General features: G+C 43.4%; 1 protein-coding gene across 4 annotated transcripts in view; it reads left to right on the top strand.

Annotated features, from left to right (window-relative positions):
• The first annotated feature begins 3,933 nt into the window (after positions 1 to 3,933).
• Positions 3,934 to 13,302, top strand: part of LOC134347830 (chloride intracellular channel protein 4) — an 81,155-nt gene continuing 71,786 nt past the window's right edge. The window contains exon 1 of one of the 4 annotated variants that reach the window (XM_063050292.1): positions 3,934 to 4,448. In XM_063050292.1, the coding sequence (XP_062906362.1) occupies positions 4,281 to 4,448 (168 nt within the window). In that variant the 5' untranslated portion in view covers positions 3,934 to 4,280. Of the gene's footprint in view, positions 4,449 to 11,459; positions 11,925 to 12,014; positions 12,117 to 13,302 lie in introns of those variants that run through there. The other 3 variants (XM_063050294.1, XM_063050295.1, XM_063050293.1) reach the window with 3 other exon arrangements.

Genomic DNA, 13,302 nt, shown 5'->3' with positions numbered 1-13,302 from the left:
GCCTGCTTTTGTGCTGTATGACTCGAAGCCTCCATTACTCTCACTTCATTTTCCTTGCTACGTTTACCAGTACCAGCAGTAACTTGAGCTTTGGAAACACAGGAGATTCTGCAGAGGCTGGTAATCTACAGCAGCACACACAAAACGATGGAGGAACTCAGCTCGTCAGGCAGCAACTCTGGAAATGAATAAACGGTCGACAGTTCAGGCCGAGACTCTTCCTTAGGACTAGAAAGGAAGGAGGAAGAAGCCAAAAGGCCTCTCTAGCTTTGGAAGCCTTTTCGTCTGCCACCCCTCACCCCATGGGAGAGTTGGGGGGGGGGTGGTGGGAAGTATTTCCCAGTTTCATTCCAAATGAAGTACATTTGCGCAGTCCCCTGATGAAAAAGGATATCGTATCTGTTAAATAGGGGCCGTGGACAATTCTGATGTGATGAAGATGGACGTGAAAGCACAGAGGAACATCTGGAAAAATTTCTGAAACGCTCGTTCGCTGCTGTCGTTACTGCGCGGTCGGGAACCTTTCGGAGGGTAGGCCTCAAAATTCCCGGCTTTGCCTGCTGTTGGCGACCAAGAAGGAGGTCGAATCGTTCGGGTAGCGATGGTGCTCAGTACTCGGTGTCGGAGAGCTGATCAGAGCTTGAAGTTTTCGGATGACTCGGAGTTGGACCGTGGTCGGGTATGGCAGGGAGAGTTTTTCTTCCTTCTCTCCGTCTGCGTGAAATGTGGGACATTTGAATGACTTTGAACTTTTACTGTGCTCATGGACTTCTTCATCAAGTTATGGTACTGTTGCACTGTTGTAACTATATGTTATAATTATGCGGTTTTGTTAGTTTTTATCAGTCTTGGTCTGTCTTGTGTTTTGTGATATCACACTGGAGGAAATATTATATCATTTCTTAATACATGCATTACTAAATGACAATAAAAGAGGACTGCGTGTCTTCATAATCTAATTATGTATGGCACCACACATCTCCAGTATTTTGAAATAACAGTATCCTGAAACAATGGACTCACCACTAGAAGTATCCTGACAGAGTTGTATAGGATTATAAGAGGCATAGATAGAGTGGACAGCCAGCACGTTATCCATGGGCAGCTGTGGCTAATACCAGATGACATCCTTTTGAGGTGAGTGGATGAAAGTTTAGTGGAGATAAACGAGGTAGGTTTTTACACAGAGTGGTAGTGTCTGGAATGCACTGCTGGGAATGGTGATAGAGGCAAATACTTTAGGGAGACTTTAGTGATCCTTCGGTCAGTACATGGGTGAAATAAAAATGGAGGTTTACGGGCTATATAAGATGAAAGGATTTGATTGACTGTGAAGTGGGTAAAAAGGTCAGCACAATACTGTGGGCTGAAGTGCCTGTACTGTACGGCACTGTTGTATGTTCTATGAAGTGGCTGTACTGTACTGCACTGTCCTATCTTCTACATTTGCCCACAGTGTATTGCTTCAGGGAGACTCGTATTACCCTTAAGGATGTCGTCCACCCTGGCCTTTCCCTTTCCTCTCTTCTACCTTCTGGGAAAAGATGCAGGTGAGGGGTGGCGGACGTAAAGTCTTTCAAAGCTAGAGAAGCCTTCTGGCTTTTTCCTCCTTCTTTTCCCGACCTGTTGAAGAGTCTCAGCCCAAGCTGTCTGTGAATGACTGTTGGCACTGTGTTTTGCACCTTGGCTCCAGAGTAACGTTGTTTCGCTTGGCTGTATTCATGGCATTCATGCATGGCTGAATGACAAACTTGAACTTCTGGTGTGTATGACAATAAGCTAACTTAATCTCATCCAACATCATTTCGTAGTAAATTCACCCACCAGTCTATCAGAGGGAAGAGTACTACATGATTAGAAAGAGCCATGAGCACATTTCCAGGCAAGTTTTAAGATGCAAGAACTATATAGAGACAATGAAGAACTAATGAAGACACAACTACGTGTAATGTAAAAGACAAAAAGGACCAGAAATGCTTCAAGTTTATGCCAAACTTACTTACTGAAGTTGCCTTCAGCCTAATGAAGAAGCAATGATCATTTTAGGATTTTGGAAATATTGTTCTAAATTTTTGGCTGGTGGGGTAGAGAAACATTTCTACCAAAGGAGGTGTCAGGCGCCCCTTCCCGCTGCTAGCCTGCAGGTCATCCTTGGGCAGGGTGTAGCACCTGCTTAGCCCCCGATCAGAGTCATGTGAAGCCATGGGAGCTGGTGGTGGATGGTCATATGAGCAGCTGATGCATTTCACAAGTCCTGGTTATGCAACCACCAACACCAGGCAGACAGTCTCTAAAAAGTATTGATAATGGCTAGGTTATCCGTCTTGTAAAGTCACTGCCCAGAAGATAGGCAATTGCAAACCATTCTGTAGAAAAATTTGTACACATCATACATTATGATGATATCCTAAACTTCACTATATATTTTAACAGGCAAACTGTAAAGTTTATGAACATTAAGATGAAGTGCAAACTTTGAAGAGAGCGCAGAGAAGGGTCACCAGGATGTTGCCTGGATTAGAGGGCTTTAGTTATGGGGAGAGATTTAATAGGCTGTACTTGTCTTCCTTGGACTGAAGGAGGCTAAGGGCTGGCCTGATAGAGGCATAGTCAGAATCTTTATCCCATGGTAGTGGGGCATCAACAATAAGTGGACATCGATTCGAAGATGAGAGGAAGGAGTTTTAAAGGGGGTCTGAGGGGCAAGTTTTGTTTTAACACAAAGAGTGGTTGATCATTGAAACGTGCTGCCAGAGGAAGTGGTGGAATCAGACACAGTTACTACATTCAACAGACACATAGACAGGCACTTAAATAGGTAAGGCATAGAAGAATACAGACCCAATGTGAGCAAATAGGATTAATGTAGATGGGAAAAAAGATTGTTCAAAGTTCAATGTTCATTAGGACTTTGAGGAGATTTGGTATGTCACCAAAGGCACTCGCAAATTTCTACAGTACTGTGGAGAGCATTTTAACTGGCTGCATCACCATCTGGCATGAGAGGTGGAGGGTGGGGGGGGGGCTACTGTACAGGATCGAAAGGATCAAATTAAGCTGCAAAAAGCTGCAAGCTCACTCAGCTCCATCATGGGCACCAGCCTCCCCAGCATCCAGGACGTCTTCAAGGGGCGGTGCCTCAAAAAGGTGGCAGCCATCATTAAGGACCCTCGTCACCCAGGTCATGCCCTCTTCCCATTGCTACCATCAGAAAGGAGGTACGGGAGCCTGAAGACACACAACTCAACGATGCAGGGACAGCTTCTTCCCCTCTGCCATCCGATTTCTGTGTGGACGTTGAACCCATGAACACTACCTCACCACTTACTTTTCTCTCTTGTCAGTGATATTAAACCTTGAGATTCGTATTCTTGCAGGCACTCACAAAACAAGTAAGGTAGGTGGGTGGGGGATATCATTCCCTTCTGGTTTATGTTCTGTCAAGCCAATCAGCATGCTTAGTTTAAACAAGATAAGGATCTAAAGGCTTTGAAACTAATGGACGTGTATGACCTTTTGTGGTCCATATATTCCGTGCAAACAAATATGAAAGACAACATCTTCAGCTGATATAGGGGCAGCATACTGCAGCACACTGACCCCCATGCACAGTCTGCAAAATTATTATCCCTTTGAATGGGCATTCGATTTTTCACAAGTCCAAAACCGCACCAAGGTGTTGATATATATTTGATTTCATGTAGAGTGATTTATTGGCTTAAAACTGCAGAACTGCACACTGAACCAAATTCAACAATTTCAGATAACCTACCTTTCTTGCTTAGGTCAAAACCGGCCATTCCTGATGCAGGTTAACTCACCTTTTCCCTCTTCGCAGATGCTGCCCGATCTGCCGACTATTTGCCTCAAACACACCTTCCAAACGTCCAAGCGTCAGACACGCCGGAAATCGATGATCTTAGGAACCCAATCGCATTTTCTGGGAGACAATGCAGGAGGAACTCAGCGGGTCAGGCAGCATCTATGGAGAGGAATAAACTAACGGCGCATCTGGTGGGAAAACACCTCAGATTGGGGGCCCAATTAAATGTTCATGACGTTGACAGCTCAGTGTTCTAATTCCCACTGCTTAGTCTTGCACGCCTATTTTTTTTAATATATAATTCTTCTCTTGCTACTTACCTTAATCCCCTTCCCAGGTATTAAACCCACAGGAGAGGATTTGGGACGCATGCGTGAGTGTCTTTCACGGCTGCTAAGCCCCTCTTCCCCTGCTGTGGTCCGGGGAGCAGTGTTCATACTCTGCGCCGTTTGGGCGAATGGCGGGGAACGGGGGAGAGAGGGAACACAGCCAAGCCTTGCGGGAGGGAAAGGTTAGCCTGCGAACGGCAGACGGAGAAGACCAGGCTCTTCAGGAAGGCACTGCGGTCAAGTTATCCCGAAACCCTTCAGAAGAATCGGAGTATCAAGTCTCTTTGTTTGTTAAGGTACATTTGCAGCTTCCATTCCGCGTCGAGAACTAATTAATTTTAAATCTTAAACCTTCAATTTTGCACAAAAATTCTATTATGTTTAGGAAGCTTTGCAAAGGTTTAAAAGGCACTGGGGAATTACCCTACAGATGTATTTGAATCCACTTTAATTTGAAGTATTTGCATTCTGAACGGAGCATATTCAACCCTGAGTGTTTGTGTATTACATCGAAAACCTAGTCCCCGCGTGTTGGTGTGGTAGGTTATGCATTATTGCATATATCAGTTTGCAAAAGCATCGTTTCGATTCTTCTGTTTGCTGCACCGGTTTGTTGGCACACACCGCCAGCCCCCAATCATTTTTTCGTGACCTTGTTGTAAATTGCAAAGTCGTCTGATTGAAAGACAGCCCGAACACCTACAAGCCCCTCCCCATCGCGAAGGCGGCCCTACAGTATCAATTGGGACAAATTAAAAGGTCACTCGACGACTGGAACAATTTTGTCAATGAAATGGTTTCCTGTAGCGTCTACAAGTCGCAGAAGAAAGAGAAAGTTAACTCTCAACTTCTGTAACTTCTGTTAAACTTGGTAGCATTGTTATAAGTCTATAGCATGGTTTCCTAATCTGACAAAATGGATTCTTGACTTCACAATCTACTTTGTTATGGAATTGCACCTGACTATCTGCAGTGAACTTTATCTGGAAATGTAACACTCTATTCTGCATTTTCTTATTGTCCTTTCCAACCTGGACACACTCTTTTAGTGAAATGACCTGTTTTGATGGCAGTCAAGATAAGTTTTCACTCTGCTGTGGTATATGTGACAACAATCAATTAGGTACGAGTTCAAAGTTAATTGTCATTTAACCATCACTTGAGTGGTGGTGTGTCCGTTATATCCAAAGATGACAGGAAACCTGTGCAGGAGAGTTTTTAATGTAGAAGAGCCATTGAACTGGGGCAGTTCCATTCTCTTGACCGCAGAAGTCCGGGTCCAGAGATACAAATAAGCATCACAAACTGGGGTTGTCCTTGGTTGCAGTAGATGACCATGAAGTCTTCTGTGCTTTGTCAACCCCTTCGCTTTCCACAAAGCATTGTAGTACCGTCTTCCTGGCCATTTGGATCTCTCTGTAGAGCTCATCCACCCAGTCCACCGTAGCTGACTTTGCGTGCTGGGACAGGCATGTCCCTAGCTCACTGGGGCCTGAGGCCGCCAGCTATCCTCACCTGATTTAGCCTGCTGGTCGAAGTTATGTACCAGGGTGTGGCTGCTGTCACAGACAAACAGCTACTTGGAGCCACAGGTGAGAGCTGAGTGTCTGGTGGGGACCAAAGGTGAGTGAGCTGCCCCAGAGTGGACATGATGAGCACCTTCACCAGAACACCCTCATACACGCCATCCACAAGAGTACAGACAAAAGATCACTTTCCTCTGGGGCCAAGGTGCAAAGCACAGTATCAACAGTCCACACAGTACATATAGCACATATAATTATGATAGCAGAAAAATATACAGTTCCAAAAAATATGGGCCAAGTCTGGCCTGTGGATTGATTGTTGGTGTATTGATATTGTCCTGGAGCCATGATTCTGCAAGAACAAGCCTGCAGCAGTTCCTCATCTTGCAATCCAGCCTGTCTTCCACTGAGCGAACACTGGAGGGCAGCACTGATGGGAGGGGCCAGCCCCCAACGTGGTGTGGAATCCAGCAGCACACAGCCAGCTCCGGTGTCTACTTCCTTGCTGGCTGCAACAGACAACTCTGAGGCATGAGGGCCTGGTCTGCACCACAACCAAGGCCACGCAGCTCCCCCACCGTCGGTCTTTCCATTGGACCAGTGAGTCAGACTTGCTGTATTCTACATTACCAACGTCCAACAGGGCCTTGCAGTCGCAACAAAAATGGCCAAGACAATCACTTGTAGTGTCCGTTGGACTGCACACCGCCTCTGAGGCCTTCTGCCTTGGATGAAGCAGATCGCAATACGGTGCGCAATAAGAACATCTCCACAGCTACCAAGCTACCTACTAGTGGGGTAGATGTGCAGTACTTGATGTTATTGATAACTAGCAGCATCTTGTGAATGTGGACAAAGTATAAAGTACAAACAATTACACCATTGGTTGGATCCACCATCTTATCGGAAATCAATTTATCCTTTTACCAAATTAGAAGTTGGGATTGAGACCTTTCTTTAAGAAAAAAAGCAATTCTATAATTTTCATTTTGTGCAGCAATCTCCTGATAATCTGCTATTGCACAGTATATAAATCCTATAGTTTGGCATCTGACTCACCAGTAGTAATTGTTGCATTCCTTTTCCACTCACTGGGGCTCTGATCCCTGCCAGTTTACTTTCTTAGAAGCTTGCATTGATTTGGCGTGTCACAAAAGTATAGAAAAACTTCTATTGATGCACAGTAGAAAGTATCCTAAGTGGTTGAATCACCGCCTGGTAAGGAAACACAAACGCTCAGGAACAGAAAAATCTACAGAATGTGGTGGATACAGCCCAGTCCATCGCAGGCAAAGCTCACTACACCATTGAATACATTTACATGGAACCCAGTGGCAAGAAAGCAGCAAAGACCCTCACCATTTGGGCCTTGCCCTCTACTGACTACTGCCATTGGCTGGAGGTATAGAAGCCTTGGGTTCCACATCACCAGGTTCAGGAACAGTTATTATCCTACAACCATTAGGCTTCTGAAATGATGTGGATAACTTTATTCACCACTGCTCTGACCTGCTTCTATGACCTACGGACTCACTTTCAAAGACTATTTACAACTCATGTTCCCAGTTTTAGCGTAAACCCATCCTCCCTACTACACCATAGGCTACCAACAGCAACTTGTCAGCCCTCTGTCCTGGGCCAATCTTTCAAGCTGGTCCCTGGTGTAGCCCATCAAGGATCCTCCCTCTCCCAGCAATAAAGTCTCTAGAGCTCCTGTTGGTTTTTCCGTAGCTCTGGGTTTGTAACGGGATGGGGTTGCAAACCTCATGCCCAACCCTCTTCCCTTCGCAGCCGGGATTGGGACCGTCCCTGTTCTCAGTATTACTATATTATTTGCACAGTTTGCTTTCTTTTAAACATTTTTTTGTCAGTCCTTGACAGTTTATGTTAAGTTTTTGTAAATGGTGTTCCTTATTTTTTTACCTGTAAATGTTTTTCAAGGAAATGAATTTCAAGGTAAGACATACATACTTCGAGAATAGATTCACTTTGACTTTGACAGTTGCTTGATGATTGGAAAATTTATCTTTATACTGTGTAATATCTTGCGTGTGTATGGAGTGTTGTGATACTAATAGAAACAGCATCCAATTGTGGTAGAGCACTGCAAGCACAGAAACAGGCCCTTCAGCCCATCTACTCTGAAAAACTGTCATTCTGCCTAGTCCTAGCAACTTGCCCTTAGACCATGGCCCAACAAACCCCTCCCATCCATGTTCTTATCCCAACTTGCCTTAAATGTTGCCATCGAATCCACATCCACTATTTCTGCTGGCAAGTCGTTTCTCACTTGTACTACTCTCTGAGCGAAGAAGTTCTCATTAAATATTTCTCCTTTTACCCTAACCTTTGACCTTTAGTTTTAGTTTCACCCAACCTCAGTAGAGAAAGCATACTTACCATATTTATACCCTTCCTAATTTTGTATACCTCTTTCAAATCTCCCCTCGTTCTCCTACACACCGGACAATAACCTACTCAATCTTTTCCTATAATTCATGTACTATTTCAATCTTATTTGCAGCTTTCCTGTATTTAGGTGACCAGAACTGCACACAATACTCCAAATTAGATTTCACCAACATCTTGCACGACTTGAACGTAACAATGATTTATGAAGGCCAATGTGCCAATTGCACTCATACCAGCCTGTGTACCTGTGACACCACTTCCAAGGAATTATTGATCTGTATTCCCAGATCCCTTTGTTCTACCGTACTCCTCAGTGCATACCATGTTCACTGCCTTATCCGGGTTTGGCAAATCTGGTGTGTTCTGCACACCAAGGACCTGGGTATGAAAAATTACCAGAGATTTGCAGGCAGTACTATTCTGCAGGTTTGCATGGAAAGTTTTAAGACCATAAGACATAGGAGCAGAGTTAGGCCATTTGGCCCTTTGCGTCTGCCCTGCCATTTCATCATGGCTGATCCAATTTTCCTCTCAGCCCCAATTTCCTGCGATCTCCCCATATCCCTTCATGCCCTGACCAATCAAGAATCTATCAATCTCTGCCTTAAATATACATAAAGACTTGGCCTGCACAGCTGCCTGTGCCAAAGAATTTCACAGATTCACCACTCTTTGGCTAAAGAAATTCCTCCTCATCTCTGATCCAAAAGAACACCCCTCTATTCTGAAGCTGTGTCCTCTGGCCTCAGACTCTCCCACCATAGGAAACATCCTCTCCACCTCCACTCTATCAAGGCTGTTCACCATTCAATATGTTTCAATGAGGTCACCCCTCTTCTTCAGAATACAGGCCGAAAACTGCTCACAGTAATCCAAGTGAGGCCTCCCAGTGCTCTATAAAGTCTCAACATTACATCCTTGCTTTTATATTCTAGCCCTCTTGAAATGAATGCTAACATTGCATTTGCCTTTCTCACCACAGACTCAACCTGCAAATTAACCTTTGGAGAATCCTGCACAAAGATCCCCAAGCTCCTTTGCACCTCAGTTTTTGGTATTTTCTCTCCATTTAGAAAATAGTCAACCCTTTCATTTCTTCTATCAAAGTGCATGACCATACACTTCCCAGCACTGTATTCCACCTGCTATTTCTTTTCCCATCCTCCCCATCTGTCGAGTCCTTCTGTAGCCTCTCTACTTCCTCAAAGCTACCTGCCCCTCCATCTATTTTTATATCGTCTGCAAACTTTGCAACAAACTTTGCGTCAATTCCATCATCCAAATCATTGACATAGAAGGCAAAAAGAATTAGTCCCAAGAGAGACCCCTGTGGAACACTACTGGCCACTGGCAGCCAGCCAGAAAAGGCTCCATTTATTCCTACTCTTTCCTTCCTGCCAATCGGCCACTGGTTAATCCATGCTAGAATCTTTCCTGTAATACGATGGGCTCATAGCTTCTTAAGCAGCCTCATGTGTGGCACCTTGTCAAAGGCCTTCTGAAAATCCAAATGCACAATATCGGCCAATCCTCCTTTGAATATCCTGCTTATTATTTTTTCAAAGAATTCTGGCAGATTCGTCAGGCAAGATTTTCCCTTGAGGGAACCATGCTGTCTGTGGCCTATTTTATCATGTGCCTCCAAGTACTCTTGAGTCCTCATCCTTAATAATCAACTCCAATATCTTCCCAACCACTAACTGGCCTATAGTTTATTTTCTTCTGCCTCTCTCCCTTCTTGAAGATTGGAGTGACATTAGCAACTTTCCAGTCTTCTGGAACCATTGCCAAGTCTTGTCATTCTTGAAAGATCATAACCAATGTCTCCGCGATCTCTTCAGCCACCACTTTCAGAACTCTGGAGTGTACCCCATCTGGTCCAGGTAACCTGCCTACCTTCAGACCTTTCAGGTTCCCAAGAATCTTCTGCCTAGTTATGGTAACTTCACACACTTCATGCCCCCGACACCTGGAACTTACACCATACTGCTTGTGTTTTCCACAGTGAACACTGATGCAAAATACTTATTCAGTTTGTCTGCCATTTTGTTGTCCCCCATTAATTCTTAGTGTTGGAGCATAAAGCCAGGTTAATCCTTATAATATCTGTGAATGACTTTTTCATCATCTATTATTGTAAAAGTTTTGTTTTATTTCGTAACCTGATGTCAACCTTCCAGTAGCATAGCCTCAGATGTTAGTGCATGGGAAGCAGGCCAGAGACAAATGAAACTGCAAGGATTCGTGCTGGCTTATTATTATTGTTACGTGTCCAGGATACAGTGAAAAGCTTGTCTTGCTTTTTGTTCATACAGGTCAGGTCATTGCACAGGGCATTGACGTAGAACAAGGTAAAACAATCACAGAACGCAGATTAAAGTGTAACAGTTAGCTGTGAAAGTGCAGTGTAAGTAAGCAATAAGGTAAAAGATCATCAGGAGATAGATTGTGAGGGCAAGAGTCCACCTTCTAATATTTGGGAACTCTTTAGTAGTCTTATAACAGCAGGGTAGAAGCTGTCTTTGTGCTTTCAGGCTTTTGAAGAAATTGAAAAATTGAAACTAGATTTTTAAAGTTTTGTAGTCATGTGTTTATTTATGGCGTTCCCCTTTTAAGATCTGCTGGTGTTTATAAAAGCCCGCTTACCATCTGCTCCTTGGTGTTAACTTAATCTGGATTGCGATGGGCATCGCGCTGCAGTCCCTTCCTGGTGACTTATAAAGAGAGACTAGAGATGACCTTTGTTAGACATATTTACATGGAAAAATCGAGACATAAATGCGCATTTTGCTATTTGTTAATTAAAATCGGTCAGGATTGTGCTCCGGACTGTCCACAAATGTCACCACACTTCCAGCACCAATATAACATGCCGACAACTTGCTAACCATAACCCATACATTTTTGGATTGTGGGAGAAAACAGGAGCACGCGGAAGAAACCCATGTGGTCAAGGGGAGAATGTACAAATCTTACAGACAGTGGTAGAATTGAATCGCACACGATGATTGTTAGCAAATGCGCTAACTGCTACTCTCCTGTGCCGTACCTGATACACTTGTTCTGTGATTTCGTTTTAAATTTTATTTTTCCAGAATGAGAAGATGTAACCAGTGGAGTGTCTCAAAAACTATTTCTTGGCTTTCAATTATTTACACTGTATATTAATACCCGGAGGAAGAGGCAGAGTATAAATTATCCAAGTTTGCTGATGATCGGTGAAAAGTTAAACAGTGATGAGGACATTTGGACTCTTATAGATATAGATAGCTTAAGTGAGTGGGTAAAGGTTAGTCAATGGTATTGATTTATTGTTGTAAAGTGCACCCAGATAAGAGTAAAAAGCTGTCTTGCCTACTGCTCACACTGAGCAACACAGGGCATTGCAATATGTCAGTCCATGGCCTTGTCCACTGTTGAGATGAGGCCACACTTAGGTTGGAGTAACAACACCTTATATTCCTTCTGGGTAGCCTCCACCCTCATCACATGAACATCGATTTCTCGAACTTCTGGTAATATCCCCCACCATTCCCTCCTTCACCTGTCCTCTTCCCCTTTTCCTTCTCTCACCTCATCTCTGTGCCTGCCCATTGCCTCCCTCTGGCACACCTGCCCCCTTTTCTTTCTTCCATAGCCTTCTATCCCCAGCTCTCAGACTTCCCCGTCTCTAACCCTGTATCTATTTCACCAATCAACTTCCCAGCTGTTTACTCCGTTTCCTCCCCCCCCCAAGGTTTCACCTATCGCCATATTTCCCTCTAAGCTGTGCGTGTGTGCACATGCACACATTTTCCAACCAGTGCACAAAGGAAATTAATGTGCGCACAAAAGGTTAGTTACCTAAAATAATGTAGTAGTTAATAATTATACTTATTGAAAATAATCTTTTAGCTAACTGTTTCTGTTAACTAGTTAGTCAGTTTTTCAAATACCACAATGTACGTCACTAATTTACGTCACCTCACCTATCCTGTTCCGGATTGTACAGCTGCATTACGGCAGCAGCCATGCTTGGCGGACAGGGTTCGTATCGTAAAGTTTACAAAGATCTGTTTCAAATCCTGTAGATGGCTTACTAAACTTTTATTGGAAAAAATATTGATTCACTATGTCGAATTTAAAAGAAGTGAAGGGCGTGAAGCGCAAAAGAGCTGAAAATTTGTTTAAAGTTGAATGGCTTAACAAAATAGTAGAAACTGTTATACTGAAAGCTCATGAGGTCATGAATGTTCAGCTACGAGAAATATTTATGTATGATTCGGAAACTGGAGTTATCTGTTTGTATTGTCGTGATGAGAAAGTTGCTGGAGAACTTGTTAGTGGAAAGAAGTGGGATGATATTTGGAAACTTGACTTTTTGAAGCGTCATTTGGCAAGTAAATCGCATTTGGATGGTGTACAAAAGCTCAGGCAACAGAACCCGTCATTACCCGTTACAGGAGTGCTACGCATGTTGCGGTTGAGTGCAGATGAGTGAGAGCGAAAACGATCAAACCCAGAGGAGATCAAAGTTGAGGTGCAAGAATGGTCAACTTTTGATTTCTCCGCAATTGCAGATTGTGACTTCACATTTGGCGATGAACAAGCCTTATGTCTAAAATATCATAATTTTCGAGCTGAAAATATTGTAATAGTTAGGCAATTTAATGATTTCAAATTTCCCGTGCAAGAAAAAAATTAAATCCAAACTGATTTCAAACTTTGCTCAAATGGTGGCATTTGTACTTCAAAATGAACGGTTTTGCGACCTTGCACAGCTGATGGACATTGGGGGAACCTTTCTTGCATCTAGTGCGGACTGTGAGTGAGGTTTTAGCCTAATGAATCAACTCAAAAACAAGCTGAGAAACCGTTCAGGTGAATGTCATTTGGATATGTTAATGAGAATCAAAAGCTATCAATGGGATGGAAGTTCTATTAGTTGAGATAGAGTTTACAAAGAATGGGTAAATGCCAAAAACAGGAGAGAGAGAAAATAACTGAGTGACTTAAATATGATAAAAATTAAATGTCTCCAACCTGATGGCATGAACATTGACTTCTCTAACTTCCGTTAATGCCCCTCCTCCCCTTCGTACCCTATCCCTTATTTACTTATTATTATTATGATTTTTTTCTTTCCTTTTTTTTTCCTCTTTTTTTCTTCCTCTGTCTCTGTCCCTCTCACTATAACTCCTTGCCCATCTTCTGGGCTTCCCACCCCTTTCTT

The sequence above is a fragment of the Mobula hypostoma genome, chromosome 6 (genome assembly GCF_963921235.1).
Source record: "Mobula hypostoma chromosome 6, sMobHyp1.1, whole genome shotgun sequence".
Lineage (NCBI taxonomy): Eukaryota > Metazoa > Chordata > Chondrichthyes > Myliobatiformes > Myliobatidae > Mobula > Mobula hypostoma.
Note: the sequence above shows the minus strand (reverse complement) of the source record. Positions and strands in the feature narration are given on the sequence as shown.